Source organism: Python bivittatus, unplaced genomic scaffold (genome assembly GCF_059951505.1).
Source record: "Python bivittatus isolate LINGU-HERP-01145 unplaced genomic scaffold, Pbiv_v1 ctg000670_np1212, whole genome shotgun sequence".
Lineage (NCBI taxonomy): Eukaryota > Metazoa > Chordata > Lepidosauria > Squamata > Pythonidae > Python > Python bivittatus.
The window spans coordinates 11,822,710-11,847,094 of NW_028277094.1; the positions used below are offsets into that span (position 1 = coordinate 11,822,710).

At 48.9% G+C, this 24,385-nt stretch overlaps 1 protein-coding gene across 4 annotated transcripts; it reads right to left on the reverse strand.

The window, feature by feature from the left end:
- Positions 1-5,976: 5,976 nt before the first annotated feature.
- Positions 5,977-20,241, reverse strand: LOC103062434 (interleukin-13 receptor subunit alpha-1). 4 transcript variants are annotated; one of them, XM_088151568.1, is made up of 11 exons: positions 19,946-20,241; positions 16,989-17,137; positions 15,320-15,480; positions 14,433-14,571; positions 13,635-13,755; positions 12,003-12,181; positions 11,211-11,347; positions 9,906-10,053; positions 7,946-8,045; positions 7,603-7,734; positions 5,977-6,942 (listed from the first exon to the last, which is right to left on the reverse strand). In XM_088151568.1, exons 2-11 carry the CDS (start codon positions 17,050-17,052, stop codon positions 6,852-6,854), a joined length of 1,272 nt encoding a protein of 423 aa, XP_088007694.1. In that variant the 5' UTR covers positions 17,053-17,137; positions 19,946-20,241; the 3' UTR covers positions 5,977-6,851. The 4 variants fall into 4 exon arrangements, with proteins under 4 accessions (XP_088007694.1, XP_088007693.1, XP_088007692.1 ...); XM_088151567.1 differs by lacking the exon at positions 16,989-17,137 and having other exon boundaries at positions 12,018-12,181; XM_088151566.1 differs by lacking the exon at positions 16,989-17,137 and having other exon boundaries at positions 19,946-20,236.
- Positions 20,242-24,385: the final 4,144 nt, after the last annotated feature.

Here is a 24,385-nt window from a genome sequence, read left to right on the forward strand (position 1 = left end):
TGGATGGATGGATGGAGAACTGTAGCCCCACAGATGGGAAATCTAGGGGTGCATCCTTAGACAATTGTGCTGAGCCTTGAGATGCACCGTTAATTAACTGCGCGTCCCCTCCCCCTCCTCACTTTGTCTTTGCACTGGAGCAGCAAAAATTCTGACCTCTTGGTCTTTATGCTCCTCCATCACTTCAAAAGCAGCATTCACACCAAACGGCAGCCTGAGAGAACCGCTGAGAATGCAAAGAAGCTGTTTCCATTAAAATAAACATTTGTGGCACGCTCTGTATCTCAGCAACGGGGCTTGCAAAAAGGAAATGTAAAAAAGCAGAGCAGAACTCCCAAGAACTGCCCGGTCAGTTCCAGGCACTGAGTTCCAGTTCCAGTTCCTGCAAACCGAGGCACAGCCTTCTTTCTGCCCTGAGCCGAAACGAAAAAGCCAACAGCGGCGCCCTGGCCAAAGACAGAACGAAAGGTATAGGTAGCCCCCAGTTTAAGGACGAGTTCCGTTCTCAAGGTCTGTCCTTAAGTCGAATTTGTATGGAAGCCAGAACAGTATTACTGTGTAATACTGTATAAGTAGTATTGCGTAATGAACTCAAACCCTTGTGCATTCAACTTGAATTTTGCTACAACGGGCTCAGTTCTTAACTATGGGTCACCCTTAAACTGGGCGTTCTTAAGCCAGGAACTACCTGGGGAGTACCTGTCCTAACCAGTTGTGTTGGTGTCTAAAGACTTTTGTTTTTTAGTACTTTAACAAGAGGCCACAGTAAAGTGGGGGGGGGGGAGGCATTCTCAGGAAGCAAGGTATACTTCTCCAAAAATGTTAATTAACTATTTACGAAGGCAGGATCTAAACAAGTTTCAAATTCTGGAAATACGAGAAGAGCAAGTGCGCAGAAAGAGCCCCTTGCCTTCAGGACCCTCGAGGATGTCTCCTCTCGCTCTCTGAAATGTCTCGCAGATATCCAAGAGATGGTCTTCTTGACCCTTCGAATTCATTTTCTCTGGTGAAGAGGTAGGGCCATCGTCTGAATGCGCACGCTTCTTAGGCCCGTGGGGCTGGCCTCCCGGAAGGACTGCCGTAACCGTGGATTTGGGCATCTCTGCAGAAACAGGAAGGGGGGCTCTTCCAAGGGCTGCCTTGGGTGCTGATGATAAAGGCTTAACCAGAAGGGAGTCTCTTCAGCTCAGCAGTGTGTAATTCAGGCCAATGGTCGACTCAAGAGTACTGGATGTCCAGGTGTTCCAATACCTGTTTATCAGGCAGAAATCCAGCAGAGAGTGACTTTGCCCATGTAAAGGTGCCTTGCTAGAAAACGTAGCATGCTGGTTGCTTTTTAAATAACTTCCTGAATTTCCCCCTGCATGAGATGCATCTAAGTCTGTGCAAGACACATATTGGTGTAGTCATACAGGACTTCCTGCCTGAGAAATCAACTTTCTCTGCTTCCTTTTCATGAAAGCTTACCCCTCTTCCATCCACTGTCTTTGGGCCTCCAGTGCAGGTCTCACTCACCCTGGCGAACATCCTACACTGCCCTCCACAGGTAGCTGATCAGGAGAGATGTTTGTGAGGCATAACCCTCCTTGTCTCCAGTCCTTCCTCCGATCCCGGCTTGAGGCTTTGCGTTGTGAGAAAAGTTAACCCTTCAGAAACTCTGATCAGCAACATCGCTGCCCTCTGCATCCCTTGTCTCATTCCAATTCCACGTTGGCAGCTTGTTTCTTGCCAAGACGAATAACCCTATTTAACCTTCCTTATCTTTTCTCCTCCTATCCATTGGCCAAACTGACCGTTTTCCAGGAAACAGATGACGCAGTTGGTATCAGTCTGTGCTGTCAGAACCAGCTTCTGCCTAACCACGTTTTTTGCTCCCTGTAGTGAACTCTTCCCCAATTCAAGGCCTTCAGCTGTTGGGCATGCTGGCTGTGGATGATGGGAACTGTAGCTCAGTTCCTCTGGAGGGCAGCAGATTGGGAAAAGTACCTGTAGTGGAATCTGACAATGCCCAGCCAGCACACAACATTGGCAGGTGTATTTCTGCATCTAGCATGAAATGCAGGCCTGGCTCCGGCAAGTGGCCGAGGGGCCCCTTGTTCAGAATTCGAGGAGCACCAAACAAACTTTGGCAGCACCACCTGACTCCAAGAACAGCCGGCCATCCTTGAGGGGGCAGAAAAGCAACAACAACTTCTCTCAGCCCAGAAGTGAAGAATCCCTTTTGACAACCAATTCACCTCCTGGCTTGGTAGATGCGAAGGTCTCCATGCGAGCGGGCTAGAAAAGCTGGAGCGACTCCAAAACAGCCCCCCAAAATGTATAACTTGTCAACTCCTAGAAGTCCAGTGAGAAGTTGCTTGCTCTAAAGCCAGGAGGCACGTCATGGCATTCCTTTCAGGGAGGGGCTAGCAACACCCAAATGCTCTTCTTAGCTTTGAGGGTCAGCACCCAACTCGGTCAGAAATGAGACAGCCGCTAAGGCAGAATGTCATGAGATGTGGGGTTGAGGCAGAACCCACGCCATAAAAGAGGCTGTTTTGAATCTCCCCCTCTCTCTCCATTTGGGCTCTGCTGACACCTTCTGAGAAGAAGAAAATCCAGGGCTGTTTGCAGGGTGTGGTCAAAAAAGTCATGATGGTGTGATCAAAGCTCTGCCTATCTTTTGATGTCTTTCTCTGTATTTGTCATTCTGAAAGCGAAGCAACATTATGAGGCATAAAGAGAGTTTAGGACAGTGTTTCTCAACCTTGGCCACTTGAAGATGGGTGGACTTCAACTCCCAGAATTCTGGGAGTTGAAGTCCACCCATCTTCAAGTGGCCAGGGTTAAGAAACACTGGTTCGGGATGATCTATCCCGTAACTATCCAAACGTGTGCACCGCAGACGTCCAGGAGGCTGATTCAGCATGCCAATCGTTCTCCAAACCTTAGCTGGAAGGCACAAAGCTGGATCAATTCGGTTTAATCACCTGGGCTGCAACTTTATGCCTACCTATCTGGAATTAAAACCCCATTTCATTCTTACTCAAATTCCTTTCTTGAAACAAACTTTCATGAGTTTGCAGTTAGTTTTGCCCGTAAGTCCTTGCTGGTCGAGTCTGACATGGGCACTGCTTTCTGACGGTCCCCTGATGAAAAAGGAAGCATAACGCAGCACTGATATGTGGAAGGAAAGTGATAGGGCAAAACCGACCCAAAGGTGAGGGAGGGGTCTTTTATTAAATGTCTAGGAGTTTATTGTGGAGAGAGACCCCCATCTTCCATACATACTTGCCTGGCGCTCTCAAGAGAAAAGGTGGGATATAAATGCAATGATAAATAATATGTGCTCCACCCTCTGTTAGTTTAATTTCTTATAGATTATGCCAATACCTGCTATCTTAACTGCTGAGCTTTCCTCTTCTCACCCCAATGTCCACAATAAAAGAGAGTTTCTGAAGGGTGGGATCATTTTTGTCATGGTGTCATATACAAGATTAAAAAAAAAGTTCCCATCGTTAACGTACAAGATAAGTTGCATGAGATAAAGTTTGCGTGATTAACATACAAGATTTTTAAGAAGCTGCTGGAATGTTTTACACTGGCCTCCCTAAAAATTCTTTAAATTGACATTCCTCTAAGTTTAGTGCCGGGAGGGTGTTGAAGAGCTGTCCGTCCGTTCACGGTGGTTCTGTTCTGCCCCCTGGCGTCGGATGTTACTCCTATAAAGTTTATATGACGCCATAAAAACTCTGCTTCTGGCTTCTCAAAGGAAGGAAGGTGATGGCTCTCCAACTTTGTGACATGTGCAAAGCTCGCAACATACAATGCTGTGGCTCTTTTTTCAGAGAGATGGTTGAAAAAGGGGTTGAGAAATGGCCTCTTTTCATCACGCCCTATGCAAATAATCAGATCTGAGGCTGTTCTTTTTCCCCACAAGAATCTGTTTGGGTTATCTGCGATCCGTCCTGCAGACCTCCAAAAATTACACAGAGCTACATCTTTTTGAAGCAAGAAAGCACCATTCACTGGGTGAAGGGCTTCCACCCTCTTCACGAGGTTTCAACATCTGGGGAGATCCCCCATTTTCACAGACACGTCTCATTTATCTGTTGTTTGGGATTTTGAGCAATTAGTTGATCCGGTGCCCAATGCTCCTATTACAATGGTATGCGGCGGGCTGCCCTGTTACCATATTTGGAAGCTGAACAGAGAATGAAAAAAGAGAGGCTCTAAAAATAAACAAACGAATAAATAAATGGGATCCTGCGGGAGCACTCTGTGGCCAAAGTGAGGCTTGACACCTCTTTCTTGCAAAAAACAGAAAGGATTCCTGTGCTAAGAAATGGTGTGGGAAAAGATGTAGGCTGCTGTACGAATCTCTAGCTTTTGCTGGAAGAGGAAGTGAGAAAGAGGAAGAGAACCAGCCATGATAGTTCTACGCCACAATGTACAGCTGAGTATGTTAGGGAAACTCAGCACATTGTGGTTTATTCAACAAATCATGATCAAACCAGGACATAGCATGACGTGTGACCCAACCTGTGTCTTGCCCTGTGGATAATTATGTTGAGGATGGGGATGAACCCTTAACAATTCAACAACCTTATGGTGTTTCCACCTTCATCCACCTCAAAACACGTCACCTCAAAGAAGAAATGTAATGAATAAATTCAGCCAGGCAGGTTTATAAAACAGGAAGGGGTATAGAAGAAACAGCAAGCAGAAAATCAGAGTTAGGAAGCTAAATGAAATCAGTAAGTTTTTAGATGGTGTTTCGACATTTGCAAAGGCACGCAGCACATCCCATTGTAGGAGAGCTGGATTAGTCTACGGTAGCCAAAAATCAGGAGTCTGGTAGCAAAGCTTGATAAAATCGGTTAGTTTGCAAAGGTGCTACTCCTCCTGACTTTGAGCAGTTCCCAGTATCCTGCTGGGGCTAAAAAAATCCTATGCTAAGCCCTTGGGAATTATTTATAGTCCTTCAAACATCCAGACAGAGCAGACAAGACTTGACAGTTCTCCTAAAGCCCCTGGGGAGGGAGGTTCAAAGTGTGGGGGTGGCTATTGAAAAGCCCATTTCCTGTAGGCATTCTCGTAGAGGTGGGACTGAGATTACTCAGACAGGCAGATGAAGACCGGGGAAGGCAATCCAGCAGATAACCAGGACCAGATCCGTGACTGGCCTTAAAGGTGACAGCCAACATCTCAAATCACACCTGGGAGCCAATCAACAACCAGCGCAACTCTCAAAGAAGTGAGGTTGCTGAGATATATCGTGGTACACCCAGCGCTATCCAGATTACCGTATTCTGCGTCAGCTGTAGCTTCTGAACGTTCTTCAAGAGCAGCCCCATATAGAGCACATTCCAGTAATCCAGATGGGTGGTGACTAGGGCGTGCATGTTGCAGGTGATGACCCAGTAAGATTAGTCGTATGGAGTCCAACTGAAATCAGCAGAGAGGGCATGGATGATCCCTAGAAAGCATGAAAGCTAAAGAGAGAGAAGTCTGACCGTCTTGGGCTTAAAGTCTCCTTCCAGAATCCTTTCCTGGATGCTCCCACCACCTTCCAGATGAGATGGTTGGTGACTACAGAGAAGAATAGCTGCCTGGTGCCTGCATCTTTATTCACCAGGGCTCTGAACCATCAGTGACACTGTTTAATCTGACATTGTGTTATGCTGTTTGGAATATATTATGCATGTTGGGGATTTCTGCTCAGCAGACTATTCTTGTATAAGCTGTGCTGTGAATGTGTTAAATTAAAAGAGAAGCGGGGAGGCTGCCACATGGTTTACTGAGAAACTTTAGACCATTATTGCCAAAAAACTTGCTGCTTGGCCTGGGAACCAAATACACCCTGGGAACAAATCAATGGGAAAAAGTAAGAACATCCACACTGGGGGTCTTTTAAGTACTAAACTGCAAAGTATATCATAAAATCAAAACAATTTCTTCTATTAGAAAAAAGTATTGTTCATTCTTTATACAAAATTGTACAGTTCAACAAACTTTTTATAGAACCTGAAAAACATACAAATTAATCTCAAGCCTTTTCCCCAGTTGGTAAGGAAAAAAAATACAAGTTTGCTGGAAAAGAGAAATTCACCAGTTCAAAAACACCCCTGTAAACACAGATTTGGACACACACTCAAGTCATTAAGCACAATGTGTTGGTTTGTGCAACTGCTCAGGCTTTGGGCTGTAGCCAGGCTGACGATGGTCTTGTTAAGCCTCATATTTGTGGTGCTATTTTATCATTTCCATGGTCTGAATGCTCCTATCAGTGCTACTGCGTCAAAACCTGAGGCGATCAAGATAGGCATAAACTCCTTCCTATACTTTCTACATTCATGCGCTTGTGACAAGAGCGCGACACGAAACCGGAAGGAAAAGTTCATCCCTTGGGACAACTGTGGACGCAACCAGTCTTGCCTGCCACTCTGCCTCCTCTTGAGTGATTCTGGATTTATCCTGGTGGGGCTAAGTTGCTACCACAAAGTTTGAGTATGGCTAAAGGGGAAGTCAAGCTTTGGCAGTTCGATTGTGGGCAACTCTGTAGCTGTTGAAGGGGCACGCATATATATAAACACCAGTCCTCCAGAGCCAGTGCTACTTCACAGAAGCTACCACGTGGCTTGAAATTCAGTTCCTGATGGGATAACCTTGGTGACGAGGGGGAAGTGAAAGTTCCAGGTGAAGAGAAGTCATTCCGCTCCTCCTGTCCGCATTTGCTGGAGCTTCCAAGGGACAGACCCTAGCGAATGTGTGCAAAGGTGCTTCTCCAAGAGGCTCTCTGTTCTCTCTCAGATCAGTCCCTTTCCCGCAGTATTTGGTTTGTTTGGTTTACATTCAAAAGTCATTCGATATCAAGACAGCAACCTGATTTTCTCATTTCCTGAAGGTGTCATGAGTATAAGCGAACGGTTTTCCTTGGCTAGCTCATCTTGTGTTCTGTTTCTAGAACAAGAGACAAACACAAGGCCAATGAAATGATGCAAGACATCCTGGGGACACACAGAAGGAAAATGAAAGATTCCTCACTCGCCCAGAAATGCATGATAGCCAAACGTCTTCGAAGAACTACAATTTCTGCTTAGGAGCAAACCTGGTTAGATTCACTCAAAGGTTGTACTCTGAAGATGTTGGGTTGGGTCAGGAAACAGATTCCAGAAGGACTACTCTACTTAACTCTACTGTTAAGGGGTATAATAACAAAATCTTGAAAGCCTGACACAGTTTCTTCCTCTTCCCTCTTCTACTTAAGAGAATGGAGTCAATCTTGAGTTTCTTTTTCACCCCCTCCTCCTTTTCAGGGCTAAGCTGGTGTTTATGTAACTGCCCTCGCATTCCCTCTTCAAGGTGACCTCTGTCCTCCTCTACACTAACAGCTATATTCACACACTTGGCTAATATTAATTCAGATTTGCATTTCTGTGGCTTAGTGTGCTGAGGGAAGCCAACCTATATGCTTCATTTCTGGGTCAGTGTGTTCTATGAAATGGGTTAATTCAGTAACTAGTTATTTAGCTTTTAAGTGTGAATGTATTTCACAGAGAAACCCAGACTGTCATCCCCATCGACACCCCTCCTCGTATTTTGTGTCTGAGTTTCTTTCACCTACTCATTCTGTCAGGTTTTATGAATTCAGATGCATGCCCAACTGACTGATACTCCTCTCTTTGATCTTCAAACATTCGTTTCAGAACTTTTTCAGGGTCAGGAATTACTGGAAAGATCAACAGCTGAATCCTGCAGAGTGGAGAGAACAAAATAATTAGAATATTCCAGATCAGAAGGTTTGAGTTTTTCACCCTTTGCCCGTGGGCTGGGCAATGCGATAGAGGCCCTCACTAAAACCCTTCAGTTCTCTGCCTTAGTCACAAATGCCCAGCAACAGTGCAGTTCATAGAAGGGATCCAACAGATAGGAAGTCTCTAAATCTCTGTAATCAGTTTCTTACCTCTTCAGATGAACAAGGAGAAGGACAGTCAAGACTGCAGCACATAACGGAATGATGACGAACAGAGCGATGGTCAACGTTCCATTCTTCTCTCGGTCATCTAAAAAGGCAAGGACAGTGACACCATTTCTAGATTAAGATTCAAAAAGCTACGGTGATGCTAGAATAGCTCACAGGTGCTCCCCCCAATGCTAAATTGTTTCCTTAAGACAGTAAGGGAAGCTGGTGGAAAGTCTCATTCCTTAGGCTAGTCAAGTACAATTTAGATTTCTGGCCAAGAAAACATAGATGCCCTCAAAGGATGTGGCTGGAGCTTCACACATCCAGATAAGGACTTCTTGCAACATCACGTGTTTGGAACACAGATTCCAATCCTCCCTGCAAAGGAACAGTTGAGACAGGCTGGCAAGGGGAGCAGGGGGGATTGCCATGGCAGCTTTAACTGCTGAAAATCCAAATAGTAAATTAGGTGTGCCCAATCAGCCTTACACAAGATATGTGCCCCTGATTTGCAAAGGACAAAGTACAGTGAAGGAACACATGCTTCTTATGCAGAAGACATTTCCAGTTAGAAGAATCAGGGAGTAGGCAACATGGAAAATTCCACCTGGAAAAGCTGTTTACGGTCAGGAGTAAATTAATGGACCAACAGCCTGACCCCGAGTAAGGTAGCTCAGTGGATTCTCCAATTTCACGTAGCTTTTAGACAGTGGTACAAGGATACTACTATGAGGCATATGGTCATTTTCATCACAATGCTCATGTCTGTATACTATGGCTTCAACTGGGCAAACATGTGAACATGTGAAACCTATGAAGCCTACCTACAGCTCTTCCTCAGATGGAAGGGGTCTTGCTTACTCTCCCGTTCCAGCAATGTGGGAGTGACGAGGCCAATCCTGTGTTCAGCGCATTCAAATTACAACACTCTTGACAAATCCAATTTTGCAAGTGTTTTCTGGATTCCAATATCAAATGGTTTTAGAAATGTTTTTCTACCATTCAACCAGAATCTGCCTTCCTATCATGTAAGCTTTTATTCTGCTTCCTGCCCCTAGGACAATGATCCTAGGCCTTAGGATTCCCTAGTTGTCCCCTAGGACAACTGGATCTTGGTCTTCTGTGTGACACCCCTTCAGAGACTTCAAGAGTGCTCTCCTACCCCCCAGATGTCTCTTCTCAAGGCTGGTTCCATTTTTAAAATTTTGTCACTATTGTAAGCCCTCGACTAGCAACCAGGGAGGAGTAAACCAGATCAGAAGGACTGATCAAAGGCACAAGCTCAGAGAAGCTATGCCCAGTTCCTTGCTCCCATCCCAGCAATCGCTTCACAGTCAGATTCATTTGAGGAACCAGCTGCTTTCATTCTAGGCGACAATGGCAAAGGCAGCATACATGGGAACCAGAGTCAGGACACTTGATGCTTATCCCCTCATTAGGATGGGACAAAGCTAGGTGGTGTGTCTCTGTTCCGAGAGACATCATTGGCTCTAGCTGAACTTTGGCTTCAAGGGAGGTGGCTACTGGCTTGGAACTATCCAAGGTCCTGCAGTTGTAGCCTCCGGAGACCCAGGTCCCAAGGATTCTGCTCAAGGTCCGTAACGCAAATCTGGACTGGAACCATTTGAAAGAATCCCAGAAACCAAGCCCACCCACCAAAGTCATCCTTAGATCTGGAGTCCCTCTCTCGTCCTACCGGATTCACTTTGGGCCACCAAGCCAACCGATTACGCACTAGCAGAAAAGTGTGATGTAAATAGTCCTTCCAAATGAATTCAGCTGAATTCATTCCATAACGTTAAACCAGATACCCAGAAATGTTCGGTGCAACACAGAATGATGCCCTGGAGTTAATTCAAAGGCAAAATACAGCCAGTGCAAGGTACTATCTTAGCGGTATGGTGTTCACGTTAAGCAGAACCAGCTCGGGCGCTCAGTTCCTGAGAAAGAGGTTCCTCACCCCAGTGCACTCTTTCGCTCCATTCGCTCCAGGGCCCTCGTTGTTTGGAGCAGTGTGTGCCGACCTCATCCAGCACGGCCCTCACTCTCAGGGTGTGATACTTCTTAGGCTCGAGGGTGATGGTTATGTTGGTATTGTCTTCGTAACGCTTTAAAGGAAACAGGTACAGCTTTTCATTGTCTACCAACCAATCATGAGACGTTTTAGTGGACTGGATAGAAAAAGGATCTTGACATTTGACTTTCAGGAAGAGGAGGAAGAGGGAACTCTCTGGCCATGAATCCACAGTCCGTCTCATTTGTATGAAATAGGACTTTTGTCAGGACCAGCAGACGGGCTTCTTGAAAACGAGACGCTAACCATCTCTTGAGTCTTCTTTCTCTCTGGGGAAGAGACCCTTTACCTAGCGAAGAGCCAATCCATGCGCTGATGTCTGGAGGATCAGCTAATCTCAACCTCGCCCTCTGAGACAAGCCGTACTATCTATTAAAAGTCACACACAGTGAAAAAAAAGCCCCCACCTGAAATTAAGCTCGGGAATTGCATGGAATATAAGGAAATTGAGACCAAACCAGGGCTACGATCTCGTTGAAGGGATCTTTTTATATACCAGGGTTCCAAGATCCAAGTAATGTGTGTGTGTGGGGGGGCCCTTCACTGGACCAGAGCAGGAGGTCTTCCCCACCATGAATTAAACCTGGTTCTCTCCATTTCTGTTGGGGCTATTGACACCCAGAATTCCCCAACCAGCATGGCCCAGGGGGATTCTGGGAATTGCAGAGAGAGGATTAGAAAAAAGAGCCACGGAAAATCTAACATCCCCACTGCCTTCAGAGAGGATATTCCACAAAGGGGCACATATAAGAGTCTACTTTCAGTCTTCCTGGGTGGAACTCTTCCTGGATGAGATTTGTGATCAGACTGTTGTGGTCACCATCATCATCGTAATACCATCTAATATATTTTTATATTGCTACCTGTATAAACAACCTCACCATCTCTACTTAGTCTTCTTAATTTGTCGCAGCATAAGGTGGCAGAAAACTTTCTAACCGTGATGAGCAAAATGGAGATTAAGGTTATCCCAGCTTTTGCTACGCTGGCTGGGAATTATGGGAATTGGAGTCCCAGTACCCCTCGAGTGCTCGGGATTAAGCAACCGTGGTTCAAATGCACAAGTGTTGGTGCCGTTCTCAAAGACAGCTCAGATGCCAACATCATTATCTTTACATCCCATGAAGGGTATTTCAAGCGGTGCAACCCTGTTCTTTTTTAAAAAATAAATTAAATACAAAAACAACTTACGCTGCCAATTCTGTCATTAATTTCTGCCTCATAGCATATGCCATGCCACGCGAGAGGAGGAGTCCATGTGAGAAAAAGTACGTCATTGCCCTGTATGACTTTCAGATTTGATGGTGGGTCAAGCTTTATTAGATAATCTGGAAGAAAATAGACAAGCAAATGCTGCACTATTGTTTCAGTGCCACAATTTACTATTCCTACAAACACACTAAGATCAGTCAACTGTGATTTCATTTCATTCCATTTTCATTTTTTCTGACCTGAGGTTTGGTGGCTCAGTTTCCAAATTTTTTTTAACGAAGCCCATGCAAAAATATATATTCATTTTAATGTGTATTTCTCCCTAATATACAGGGTTTATACACATTTGTGCATCTCACCCAGAGATGCCCACTTTTGGTCACGCTTTCCTCAGAACATGCTCCCGTTTGTAGCTTCAAACGCACGGCCGCCTTTGCAAGCGGCAGGCATCAGCCTACGACAGCACTTGGGTGCGCGAGTCAGTTGAGTTTGCAAACCGTGATGCGAATGAACCCGTCTCCCATCCTACGTATTTGTGAGCTTCAAAGCAAGACGCACATCGAAGGGTCTCCAGTGTCTCCTGCACATCCTGTAAAGTGCCACAGATGGGGAAGAGAATCCCCCTCATCGCAGTGGGCCACTCCTTATAACCCTCAGAGTCAGAACCATCAAGATGGGCCAGAACAAGACACTCCTTCAGAACTGGGACCATCCAGCTCTTAGCTCCCCCTGTTCCCTACAGAGGCTGGACCCACCAAGAGGAAAACCTACCAGGCTTTTCTTTACCTTCCTTTATAATCATGCACACAGGCTGGACGTCTTGAGAATCGCTGCGAACAGAAATGGCGATCTTGCGTTCTCCAGAACAGTTGATCGGAAAAGCGCAGTGGAACATGTCTCCGTCTATGGTGTAATTTCTGCACTGCTGCCCTTCTACCAGGCGTCCGTGACTGAAAAAGTCAAGAGAAGTGAGCAAAAAGATCTGTTCTTGCAGGCCAGAGAGAAGAGATCGAACGGGGATGAACTGAGGAAGGAGCTGAGCTCACTCGCTCAATGAGCTCACTCACTCATTGGCGTTTTCTCCATTTTCTCCAAATGCAGCCACATTTGTTTGGACAGTGTAGAGAGTCAGGAAGATGACCTTGACAGAGAGATGCAGGAACTGTTGCCTGGGCAAAGGGGACTGAACCTTTTTTCAAGCCCAGAGCAATGAGATAACATTCAGAAACGACTCCGGCAGACGCCTCCGTCACTGAACTGTAACAGGGTTTCTCAACACTGTTTACTTCAAATGTGTGGACTTCAACTCCCAGGATTCCCCAGCCAGCATGCTTTACGATGTGTGGACTTCATCTCCCAGGATTCCCCAGCCAGTATGCTTTAAGATGTGTGGACTTCATCTCCCAGGATTCCCCAGCCAGCATGCTTTAAGATGTGTGGACTTCATCTCCCAGGATTCCCCAGCCAGTATGCTGGGTGGGGAATTCTGGGAGATGAAGTCCACACATCTTAAAGTGGCCAAGGTTGAGAAACACTGAACTATAAGAAGGAGGCAGAGCTGCAGCACAAGCAGACTTGCAAGACTACTTCTATTCGTAGGCATTTATCTTTTACAGCTAAAAACTATATACTGCCATACCGTAGGTGTGGGGCAGAGGGGAAAAAAATGACCGAAACAGGTACCTCCCCACCCCTCTTAATATTAAACACAAAATCTAATATTCCCCATTTCACCAATATGGTTCAAAATAAGATAAACTTTTGAGAAATATTATGAATCACTAAAGTATTTGGCATGTAGCCGCTCCTCTTCTGGTTAGACACGGTTCTTCAGAAATGCCATCCTGAAAACTAGCGACTCATCCTTTGCCCAGGCTTCAGATGGACCTCTGCTGCCTGAAGACGTTCAAAGAACATTTTGAAACTTAAATTGTTTCATTTGCCTTTAAAAAAACCATGCCATCATTTTGTTTTAATTGATCCAAGAGGTAGTCTGCAACATAATCTTAAGGGTTGGGAGAGGGCAGAAAACAAAAAGAACTAAACTTGATTTAAAAACAAAACACAGCTGGATTCCTCCTCCCAGAAGCAGGTGTGAATGAAGGGTTGTGACGGGAATCAGTTTGAGAAGCGCTACGGACGGGCCCCGGGTGCAAAAGAGAGGAAAACCATGTTTTTCCACCAGTATCTCCCCTGAATGAATCTGCCTCTTAGAGCTGAAAAGCTATTCCTGGATTTTCTTTCAGAGTTTCCTAACGGATTTCAAGAGTGGTAAACACAAGATTAAAATCTTTTACAGTTCTGCCCTGGAACTTTTGAGACTGAAAGAAATCCCTGAGTAATGAGGAGATTAAATTGGCTCCCTTTGGGGCCAAGAAAAGAACAGGATTTTCAAGTACAGACCTGAAGGTCAGATTATAGTTGGTGCCATGACTGGCATTTCTTCCACGCTTCCACGAGCATGCCATCCACTGGGTGTTATGACAAAGGCAGCTGAGATCAGCTGCTCCTGTCTCTGCAGTCCCTGCCAGGGCAAAGCGAGAGGAAACCTTTTCTTTATCCCACACATTTCTCTCTGCCCATGAAACCCCTCTCCCAAAAGCAAGGAGGAAAGGCTGACACTCCCCAATTCCGAAATTCCAGCTCGAGCCCAGGCACGCAAGTGAAAGACCCCTGCCCAAATCGCCTTTATGTAAAGGGGCTAAGGGGCTGGTGATAAAGGGACGAGACAGGAAATGGTGGGGAGGGAAAAAGCAATTCCCCAACGTCCCCCACCCTCGCGCCTCCCGGTAGCCGAGACCAGCTCTGTGCAAATCAAAGCATTTCCCCCAGCATTCAAGTACGTGCTGGAATCTTGTCCTTGCTCCTTTCGAAGCAGCAGCGAGCTGTGGCTCCTCGAAACAAGCATGACTTTTCCCTGGAGGGCACGGCAGCTGCTTTAAGGAGGCCCCGAGACCCCCCTCCTGCGCTCGCACCCGGCGCCTTCCCAAACACCTTTTCGCCTTCGAATCTGAAGCGCTGCCCAGCCCAATTTCCGTGCTCGCCTTGAAGCCCCTCCAGCCTCGTTGCTGGTTCGGCTCCAGAGACACAGCAACCCCTTTCTAGCAAACGACTCTCATATATCTATAAGGGTGCTATGCAATTATTGGAGACACCAATCTTACAGTAACATCTGCATAAGCCAAGCGGCTGGAGGTTTACCATTTTGTGCCAGAGAGATATTAAACCATTCTCCTTTGAGGCGCTCGATACTGCCTTTCATACAAGATGTTCTGAGCCCAAAAATCAGATTTTTCCCCAGAGGAACCACCAGTGTCTTGAAATGGTCCGGAGTCCACCCCTAAAGTTGGAAAGGGAAGAGCATTTAGGCATAACAGGACAATCCCACACGTGCTGCCTGGGAGGAAAATCTCACGGAGATCCCTGCCTCGTTACGTCTCTCTCCTTCCTTCTCTCTCAGCTTCCCGGGGATTCTCTAGATGGTCTGCCCCAAGTTCAAACTCCTTCCAACCTTTCAGCTTCTTCAGAGGCCCTTTTCTGAAGATGCCTCCCAAAGTTATTTTAACTTCCAACGTTAGAAAAGGCAGCAACTCCAGCTGCAACCTCTGGATCGTCAAGGACAGGGGTGGCCCGACCGCTATTTGCAAGGGGCTTGTGATTCAGCATTTATTTTCATCCATGTATTCATTATTGACAGTGTTGTGTCACTCTGCTCCAAATAGCCAAGTGGCGTACAGTAACAATAAGTATTAAAAGCAAGACAACCCACCAAAAACCATATGAACTGTAATGATGCAAACCAACCGGGGCGGATTCCACATTTAACATAACGCTCTCTCCCTGAGCCACGTTTTACTGCTCCACAGAAGCTCATCTGGAAAGTGGTGGTCTGTATATATGGGGGCAAGCTTTTCCCCGGAGGGGGGCCACCCCTGAAAAGGCCCTGCTCGAGGGTTCCTGCAGAAGGAGCCCTCTCCCGGATCTTACAAGATGGGCATGTCCCCTCCTGAGCAGGCGGTCTTGAAGAAGACCAGCCTCCGTCCCGCCGACAATGTTTGACCAGAAGCCCAGAGAGAGAGGACGCTTACTGTTTCAGTCCACGTTTTGCCATTGTAAAGAGCAGTGTGATACATCAGCTTGCAGGAATCCACAGAGAAATTGACAGGATCCCATCTGACGCTCAAGTTACAGGTGCTTTCATTGAAAACATAATTGATGTTTGACGGGGAAGACAGGATTGACAGAGCTCCTACAAGAAGGCAAAGGGAGGGGGAAAGGTAAGCCATGGTTCGCTTGGTGCTTGGACCTGCAAGTTGGCAGGCTGACCCCCATGTGCAGAGTGAAGCCCAGGTACCAACTTCAACGGCAGGGCAGTTCAGGCACCGCCCGGCTCCCTGCGCATGGCACACGCCTCTCCTCCTCCTGAGTCAGGGTCAGCAGTATCCCTGCCCCCCCAAGTCAGAGGAGGAGGGGGAGCTCCACCTTTGGCAGCTGAGTGATTAAGTCCAGAAGACTCCCTGCCAATCCTCAGAGAGGCACAGGATCTAACATTTGCCCAAAAAGGCATACCTTCCCCCCAACCCACATCTTGGCAGTAAAACACATGGCATCCTCTGTCGCAATTACACCTGGACCCCCAGGAAGAGATCAGGACTGGGGGACAGGGGAGGGGGCCTATCCCTTTGCTCCTGCCAGGGTCTCTCTCAAAGCGCCCCATCCCTGGAGCAAAGAAGATGCAAGCGCTTGAAAGGAGATGCTCTAACCCAAGCTTTCTCAAACATGTCAGCTGTTCTGGATGCAAGAAATTGCTTGGATGGTTGGCCTTATGAAAAAACCACCAAGGAGTTCAGATCTGTGACACCACCAAACTGGGGACAGGGTTACAGCCACCACAAGGCCCTTCCTTCCTTCCTTCCTTCCTTCCTTCCTTCCTTCCTTCCTTCCTTCCTTCCTTCCTTCCTTCCTTCCTTCCTTCCTTCCTTCCTTCCTTCCTCCCTCCCTCCCTCCCTCCCTCCCTCCCTCCCTCCCTCCCCCTGCTCTCCCCAGTTGGCATGGGAGGACCCTGCCCATTAAGCTGATTCCAACTTGACCTCCAGTCGCCTGTGCATGCAAAGGAGCTAGTTTCTGAAACTGGAAGGATTTCTATCTCCTCCCCTCTCAGGAAAGGCAAGGCAAGGCAGGGACTGTGACTCAGAGCAGGATGATTCAACACAGCCTTGGTTTCCAGGAGATTTGTGAAGGTCAGATTCAGAGACCTGATCTTAGAGGACTCTCACAGGATGGGTGGGGAGAAGGACAGGAAGGGGCTGACTCCTTGAACCTGAGCAGGCTGGTCTTTCAGCCCAGCAAAGTCCAGCAGAGGTCAGAGGAGAGGCTCTGGAATTGGGGAAGGGGGCGGGGTGAGGCGAAGACCCTTCTCTCCTCCCCACGCGGAGCCAGAAAAAGAGCCCACTTTAAAATGGCCCATTGATGAAGAGGATCAAGGAAGGGGGTCTAAACATGTCTTTTAAATTGATCCCATTGTTTTGATTTTCATTTTTTATTCCAAGGGCTATCAACTGTTGCAAGGAAAGCCTCAGGTATGACAATTAAACCCAGCAGCTGGATCTACCAAGGAGTGGGCGGCAAGCCCCTTCCGAACCCAGCATATCTAGGACGAGCGACAGGAGACTGATTTACAGGAGGTGCCGGGCTAGAACGGGAATTTCAGCATACAATGAACTGTGAACAAAGAGGTCAATAAACTTCAACTTCAACCTGTGGCTTGTGGTTTTCTTGCTGATTCCTGCTGTGGCTTAGCGTGATGTGCCAAGGGAGACATACATTTGGCTAGTGATTGGCTGGTTTATTCTTGGTTTGTCTTTGCATTCCCCAGAGACCCTCACAGAGGGAGGAAAACAGAAAAGCTAAAACAGAAGAACAAACCGGGAATTGGCCAGAGAAGCTACGAAGAGTCTGCATGACTGATCTGGCTTGTGCAAATATGCACGCGCACACACACACACTGCCTTCACGTCAGTTTTTGACTCCTGGCGACTGCCTGGACAAGCCCCCGCAGTTTTCCTGGCAAGGGTTTTCAGAAGTGGGTTGCCCCGGCCTCCTTCCCAGGGCTGAGAGAGCGGGCCTGGCCCAGGGCCTCCCAGCTGGCTTGGTGCCTAAAGTGAGACCAGCACTCAGGGTCTCTTGGTTTTCAGCCTGATGCCTTAACCATGACACCAAACTGGCTCTCCAACAAACCACTGTTAAGATAAGCTATAGTTTAGCTATGTGAGCTTGCCCGGTCAGTCGGTCTGGTGCCAGCTTTCGGAGAGGTGTCCCCCAGCCCCCCCCATGTAAGAATGGGATCCAACAGCATCCAAGCCTAATTATTATGTTTTAACTGAATTTACCGCCTGCCTTTCTGCCTAGTAGTTATGCAAGCCCCGTGCGCAGACAGAACATGCTCTCTGTCTAAATCCCAACATAACATCACAATGTGCAATTCAGAAGACCTGAGAAAGTTGCTAGGATAAGCCCTGCGGTTGTGCCCTTGGCTAGAGCTGTTGGCCGGAGGAAAAGGGGCCGCACGGCACAGGAGGCGCATGGGCCAGGCCAGCACAGCGCAAGGATGAACAGGAGATCCAACAGAAGAGCCTCCGTGTAGCTCAGGGCTGAACTGCGGAGTCCTTGGTGCGCTCCGAGCTGGGTGGCTGGCTTGCAGGCGTTTCATGACCCAGCTAGGGAACATCATCCGTGCGAGGGGGTGTGGGCATGTTTACGAAGATTCTGCCATCCAGGTGGAATCGTCTGGAGGCTGAGTCATGGCAACCGGACCTCTTTTCCTTTTCTTTTTGGTTAGAGATGTTTTGCTACTTGGGGTGGGGTTTGGGGCGTGGGGTCTGCTCCCTGTTTATATGCAGCAGCGTGCCCTAGCAGTGTGGCTGGGGGTGTGACTTTCTCCTCGATAAGAGTACTGTTTTCTGCTCGATTGTTTGCCTGCATTAATCCTTATTTATCTGGGATTGGTGTTAATCCCTGCTTATTGGGGTGTTGGCTGCTGGAGAGGATGTGTTCCGGTCTTTTTGGTTCCTTCTTAGCTTTTTATTGTCTCTTCTGAATGGTGCATAAATGTGGTTTACCTCTGTGTGTCCACTGATGGCTGATACATCTAAGTGCCTAGCTTCCAGGAATTTCCTAATGTTTTTGGATGTAGCTTGGTCTAGGATGGTCAGAGTTTCCCCGTTGAAACTGTGGTTGAGTCTGTAATCTCACAACACATGGACAGACCCCAGGGAGAAAACCCCACCCTACCTCCCACTGATGATGTTCCCTAGTTGGGTAATGAAACTTCTGCAAACCAACCACCAAGCTCAGAGAGCATCAAGTAATCCACATGAACAGAAGTGCTCAGAGGCGTCCCCAGCTTTGAGCAGCCGTTCCTACCCCTTGAATTCACACCGGGGCCGCCAAGGGCCTGCATTCCTGCCTTTCACTGGCTCTGAGCGGCTTTTCCAGCCGAACCCGTGATTCTGAGCAAAAGGAAAACCCAGTAATTTCCAGTAATTCTGGAATTACTGCAGGGTGACACTGAAGTCCCCTTTTGCTGCAATGTGCTACAGGGGCACAACATTTGCTCGCTGAAGTGCCCCGACTGGGAATGTCCTCTCCCTGTCCACAGTCCAGTGGGGCCATTTCAAGAGCTGGGTTGGACCGTGGCCCTGAATGGCTTTGCTGCAGTCATGCTGGGACAACAGAGACGTGTTTCCTCACCCGCAAAGCCCTGGTGGAGATGGCCTTTTCCCTCCCCTGCTTCTGCGAAAGAGGGGCAGTGAACTTGCCCTTGGAGAAGAACCCAGGTGGCCTTCCCAAACTGGATGCCCTCCAGCTGGAGCTGGGCTACAAGTCTGATCATCCGCAGCACGGCATGGTGGTGGTGGTGGGGCAGATATATCAAGTTGGGGATGCTTCTGTTTCAGAGCCAGCAATTATCCCCCCATGGTGATTTTGACAGCACTTCTTTGCAGGATCCCCTCACACAAAGGATGGGTGGGGAGAGGGTTGCTTCATGAGGGAGGAGTTCATGAATGTGCTAGGGGATCTGCTCCTTTTTAGAGTCAGCACCACCAAAATTAGTCTGCTTCGGGGAAGGACAGCATTGTTCTGTGGCTGGTCACAACTACCCCTCCCATCACCACCAACCAGGCATTGGACTACACCACCCATCAGCTGGGGAGAATGGCCAGAAGCTGGACTCCCCGATGCTGTTTCGAGGAAGGGGAGGACTCCGGGGAGGGGGAGGCGAGTAAACTTCTGGGCTGCGGTAAACTTTGTTGATGTTTTTGTTGCAATTATGTTGTCCTCGTCGTCGTCATTATACTGGCATTACTGCTATCGTACTACTATTATGAAACATTCCCACAGGTAAGATCAACTGAACATTAGAAGTTGCAAAAACGAGGCGTCCTTAAGCGCCCTGGTCTTACTCCTGGGAAGCAGCGCCCTTCTCCGGCCGGATGCCTGGCGGGCAGCGGATGGGATTGGTCGTCTGACTCGCCGGGGGGCTGGGGGGAAGGCTGGGCTGGGAGGTGTCGGGAGCTAGACTCCGGCCGGGGATGATGGGGGTTGCAGTCTCTCCCGGCGAGGCAAGCGGAGCCCGGAGGCGCCGGGGAGGCCTCCTTCCCTCGGCTGCAGGCGCCCCAGGCCCCCCGCCCCCGCCCGCCGGCCCGCCCCCTCACCTGCGGCGAGCACCACCCCGGCCAGGTGGGCGAGCAGCAGCGGCTGCGGCGGGACCCCCATCGGTGCGCCGCGGAGCTCCTCCTGGATCGCTCGTCCGCGCTGGGCTGCCGGGGCGGGCTCAGACGGGAAGGCTTCGACGCTGGGGCCGCCCCGGCCCGCCCCGGCCGAGGAGGGGCCTCGCTGGGCGGCGCAGCCTCCCCCGGGGGCGAGGGGGAGCGCGCAGGGCGGGCCCGGGGGCCCTCCGTCCCTGGACGGAGAGCGAGAAGCCGGGCGCCCCAACGCCTGGGGTCGTGCGCGGCCGAAGGAGCCGCCGCGGGGTCCCGCCCGCTCTCCGGCTGGAGTCGGCTGGCCCCGGGCCGCGGGCCAACCTCCTGCCGCCCCCCGGCTTCTGGGCGCCGGCAGCGGGCTCTCCCCGGGGCTGCCTTTGAAAGGCCCTTGGAAGGGGGTCAGCCCGGATCGACGGCCCGGGTGCCATCCAGGGGACGCCCATCCCCTACGCGTGATCGGGCAGAGTTGGCCCGCTCTGGGCGCCCTCGCTAAAACCGTGCCATCGGATGGGGCCCTGGGCCTGGGGCTCTCCGGAACAGCCTCCCGCCAGGGATCCCTACAGCCCGCGCCCCCCCTTCGTTGGAAAGGTCCTTTGAAAGAGGGCTTTTCCCCAGACCATGGGTGAGGCTGGCTGGTGACTTCCCCTGTTCTGCTGAGTGGTTTTCTCCTCTGAAAACTCTCCTACTGTATAGGTCTCCTGCCGTAGTTACCGCTATAAATCAGTGTTTCTCAACCTTGGTCGCTTGAAGACACGTGGACTTCAACTCCCAGAATTCCCCAGCCAGCCAGCCAGCTGAAACACTGCTGTAAATCATCAGGGGGCAGGCACCCTTACCAAGCGTACAAATCCGTCCATGTCGGCCGCTACATCTCTTTTTAAAGGGGAGCCTTCCAGTTGGCCAAAGGGAAACGAGGAAAGGCAGAAAGGCATCTGGTGGCTGAAGGGCAGTGAATCACCCAGGCAAAGGGGCTTTGCGCAAGTGAGGCTCTCCAGGAAACACCCCCACACTCTTGAACAAGAGCGGCTCCCGTCACAGAGCTGCTCTGAAATGTCAGGATTAACATGAGAATGGCGGTGACTTTTGCATAACTCATCGGTAATGGAAAACTATCCCTGTGTGGTTGCTGGGCTGTTGGGGCGGGGGGGGGCTGCTTCAGGTGCATTTTCCCACACAGGATATGACAGGTTTTGCATTTCAGTGGGTGAAGTTTTCCATGGCAGAGTAATTTCTGCCAACCTCACAGAGGCAGGGAGAACGGTGCTTCTTGTACAGAAACCTCCTCTCCCCTCCCCCAGATGGGAACCAGAAGGCAAACATCACTGCTATCAACTTAAAAACACAAGTTAGCACACCAAAGTGCCAAAGGAAACTAGAAGGTGGCGACTTTCCAAAAGAAAATGTTCTTGGCAGGGTGTTGCCCCAGTGATCCCAAATGCAGCTCAGGACCTTGTCTACCACGCCAGACGACTGCTGGCTCCCCAGCTGAGAGCCAGCTTCCACGGGGCCCGCATATTCTCAGTGAGGATGCCAAAAAAACACTGGCCACGATTCCAAAATTGTGAAGGAATAGGTAAGGAGAGAAGAACGCACAGGAGTCACAGGAGTAAGACGTGGATCACCCTTGGGGGCCACGCGCAGGCTCAATGATGCACTCAGGGACTGACAGTCAGTGGGGTTGTTTCACCTGGCTTGTGGGTAAAATACTCAGCCGGGTGCCTGTAGGAGGTCAACAAAAATCAGGAGGGCAGCCTTCCCCAAGCACTGATCAGCCGGAGAACAGCCCGAGTCGGTTGCCAGATCAAGTAAGGACATAAAGCTAGCTACAAACCCCCCTTCACCCCCACCCCCCCACGAGCTCTGGATATCTGGAGCTGTTACAAAGAAGTTCCTAGATTTCCAGCACACTTTGTAGATAGTATTCAAACCTAGATGGAGGTTATGTCCTTTAAAAGGCAGTCCCTGCCCCCCCTCCCCGAAAAGCTATGGCTTGTCTGGGTGATGCAGGGATTCCTCCCTTAAAAGCAAAGGAAAGACAGCTTTTGCTTCAGAATGTCCGCTTTTCAATGTAATCCTTCCATCAATTCATGCATTTAATTGATGGCCTTCTCTAAAAAGGGGATCAGGGCAAGAATCATCACAGTGAACAATTGCTTTGCTCGGTTTCTTTTTTCTTGGCCAGGCCCAGAGCGAACGCTCATCCTCTCAGACCCGCTTCTGTCCCTCCTGCCAGGCACATGCATCTTCCGAAATACCAACCCCCCACCCCCCCGCCCACCTCCTGGAATCCCCTGCCCTCCCCAGTTCAGTGCAAGCCTCTGATGAGAAAAACCATAAACTAATCTGTAATCACAGCTCCAGAAATCTCCAAACTCAGCTGGCCTGCAGATGATCCCTTGCAAGAAAACCACAAGTTTCAGACTGCCTCGAGGCATGCAGAGCCTTCCCAACCTATGGTAAAACCCCACAAATATCCGCCTTGCACTGATACTTGCCCATAACAATGCAACACCTGTTTCTGCCCTCTAATGTGCTCAGCAGGCTCAGGAGAAAAAGAGGGGCCAGCCTGCTTCCTTTGGTGGTAGGGAACTTCTCCCTGTGCAGAGATGCCTCTCCGCTTCTAATCTTGACATCTAGGAACTCCCAGCCTGGGGGGAGGCGGGGAAGTACTCTGCCCCTGCTCAGGAGCTCCTTATCTTTCCCAGGACCACTCAAGCAGTGGGAAGGTGCTGCAAATTAAACTCAGATGTGGCTCTACGCTTTTGTAGCCTCCTGGCCCCGAACTCCTCAATCTCTTTATGTGCTATGGCCCTCTAAGTTGGTTTGCCATCACGCTATCCTTTAAACAGACAGTTACACAGACCCACAATTACACACCCTAAAGTTATTTCACAGAATTAATAGGAAGCTGACTCCCAAGTGAGTGTCCCCAAGGCTTAAAATCGTTCTTGTACAAATGTTTACACTCCGTTCAGTTTGGAGTATAAATTCTGCATCGGCTGGATGCGTTACAGATGTTCTTATCATCTCCATCGTAAGCAATCATCCAATGTTCTGCTAAAGAAGCTGGGAACAGTTGGGGAGAGAGAGCTGAACCACATCTGTCTAAGCATCTTTACCCCGATAAGATGTCCTTTTCAGGATCTTCAGCCAGTCAAGAAAGTGAGCCTCACATCCAGCAGTTGGGTTGACACGCCTTGCACAAAGCCATTGTGGGCTTTCTGAGTTTGGCTTAGCTCGTTGTGCAGACCTAATCATCGGGGTTTAGGGCTTCGTCCAATGTGTAAGCCAGCCAATTCTGGCCTGCAGTAAACCTTGATTAAGCAAATAGGCAAACCAGGCCTATGTGTGCATATCATGGTTGTGGTTTTAGCCCAATAGTTTTTGTTTTTCATGTGATGTTATCTTCTTCCCAACTGACGATAACACTTCCTGCATCTGACAGCTTATGGCCTGTGTGAATTTATACAATATCAAATAAGCTATTTTAAAGATGTCACTAATGCTCTTTGCTGCTTTGGGGAAAAAAAGGTGTGATATTTCTTGGTTAAATCATGCAGAACGCAAAAGAGACACATTTGGTGCAGGCTTCACACACTCCAGGCTGATTTCAGAGGACAAACATGATCTGGCAGTTTCCTTCTGTCCAGGATGAGGGATACCTGAGTGCTAATGCAACAGTGTCGGGGGGGGGGGTATCTTTCCCTGAACTGCTCCAGCTGTTTGCTGCATGGAGCAGAGAGGGTGTGCTGTAGCGCTGCCACATTTTCTCCAGCCGTGGAGCATGCTTTCGCTCCTGCCTCCCACTGAACGATTGCATTGGTTTGCACTCACTTTCTCTGGACACAAGTAAAGGAAGAACGCAGCGTACTTTTCCCAGTAAACCTTTCCTCTCTTTTAGCCTTTTAAGACCTTTCTTTCCCATTTTAAAACCATTGAAGTGAGGAAAAAGTCTGGAACCCTCACTGTCTGAAGGCCCAACAAACTGTTTAGCTAGCCCAATGTTTTTCAAACTTGGCAAGTTTGAAATGTGTGGACGTCAGATCCCAGAATTCTGGCTGGGGCTGAGTTGAAGTCCGCACACCTCAAAGTTGCCAAGTTTGAAAAACACAGAGGTAGCCGAAGCATTCAGAGCCAAACGCCACAAGGAAGGTGTTTGGTGAGCTGTTCTAGGGCAGGAATTCCACATCACAGGAGCCGCTGCTTCAAAAAACAAGCTTTTTCGCCGCCCTTGTTTCTCTTTCTCATTTTGACTTAAATGTGGATTACTGGGAAGGTACCTCCCCAAAGGCCGGCCTTTTTAACATGTTAATGATTTTAGAACTAGGGCAAGAGTCCCCACAACCTCAGGGAGTGCGAGCCAAAATCTCCCCAATGCTCCTCAACGACCAA

Coding starts and splice junctions, on each gene's coding strand:
- LOC103062434 (XM_088151568.1), bottom strand. CDS start 17,052: ATGTCTCCCTTGGCACATCACGCTAAGCCACAGCAGGAATCAGCAAGA. Junction 8,046..9,905: donor GAGCGAAAGAGTGCACTGGG/GTGAGGAACCTC, acceptor TTGCCTTTTTAG/ATGACCGAGAGAAGAATGGA. Junction 6,943..7,602: donor AAACCTGACAGAATGAGTAG/GTGAAAGAAACT, acceptor CTCTTGTTCTAG/AAACAGAACACAAGATGAGC.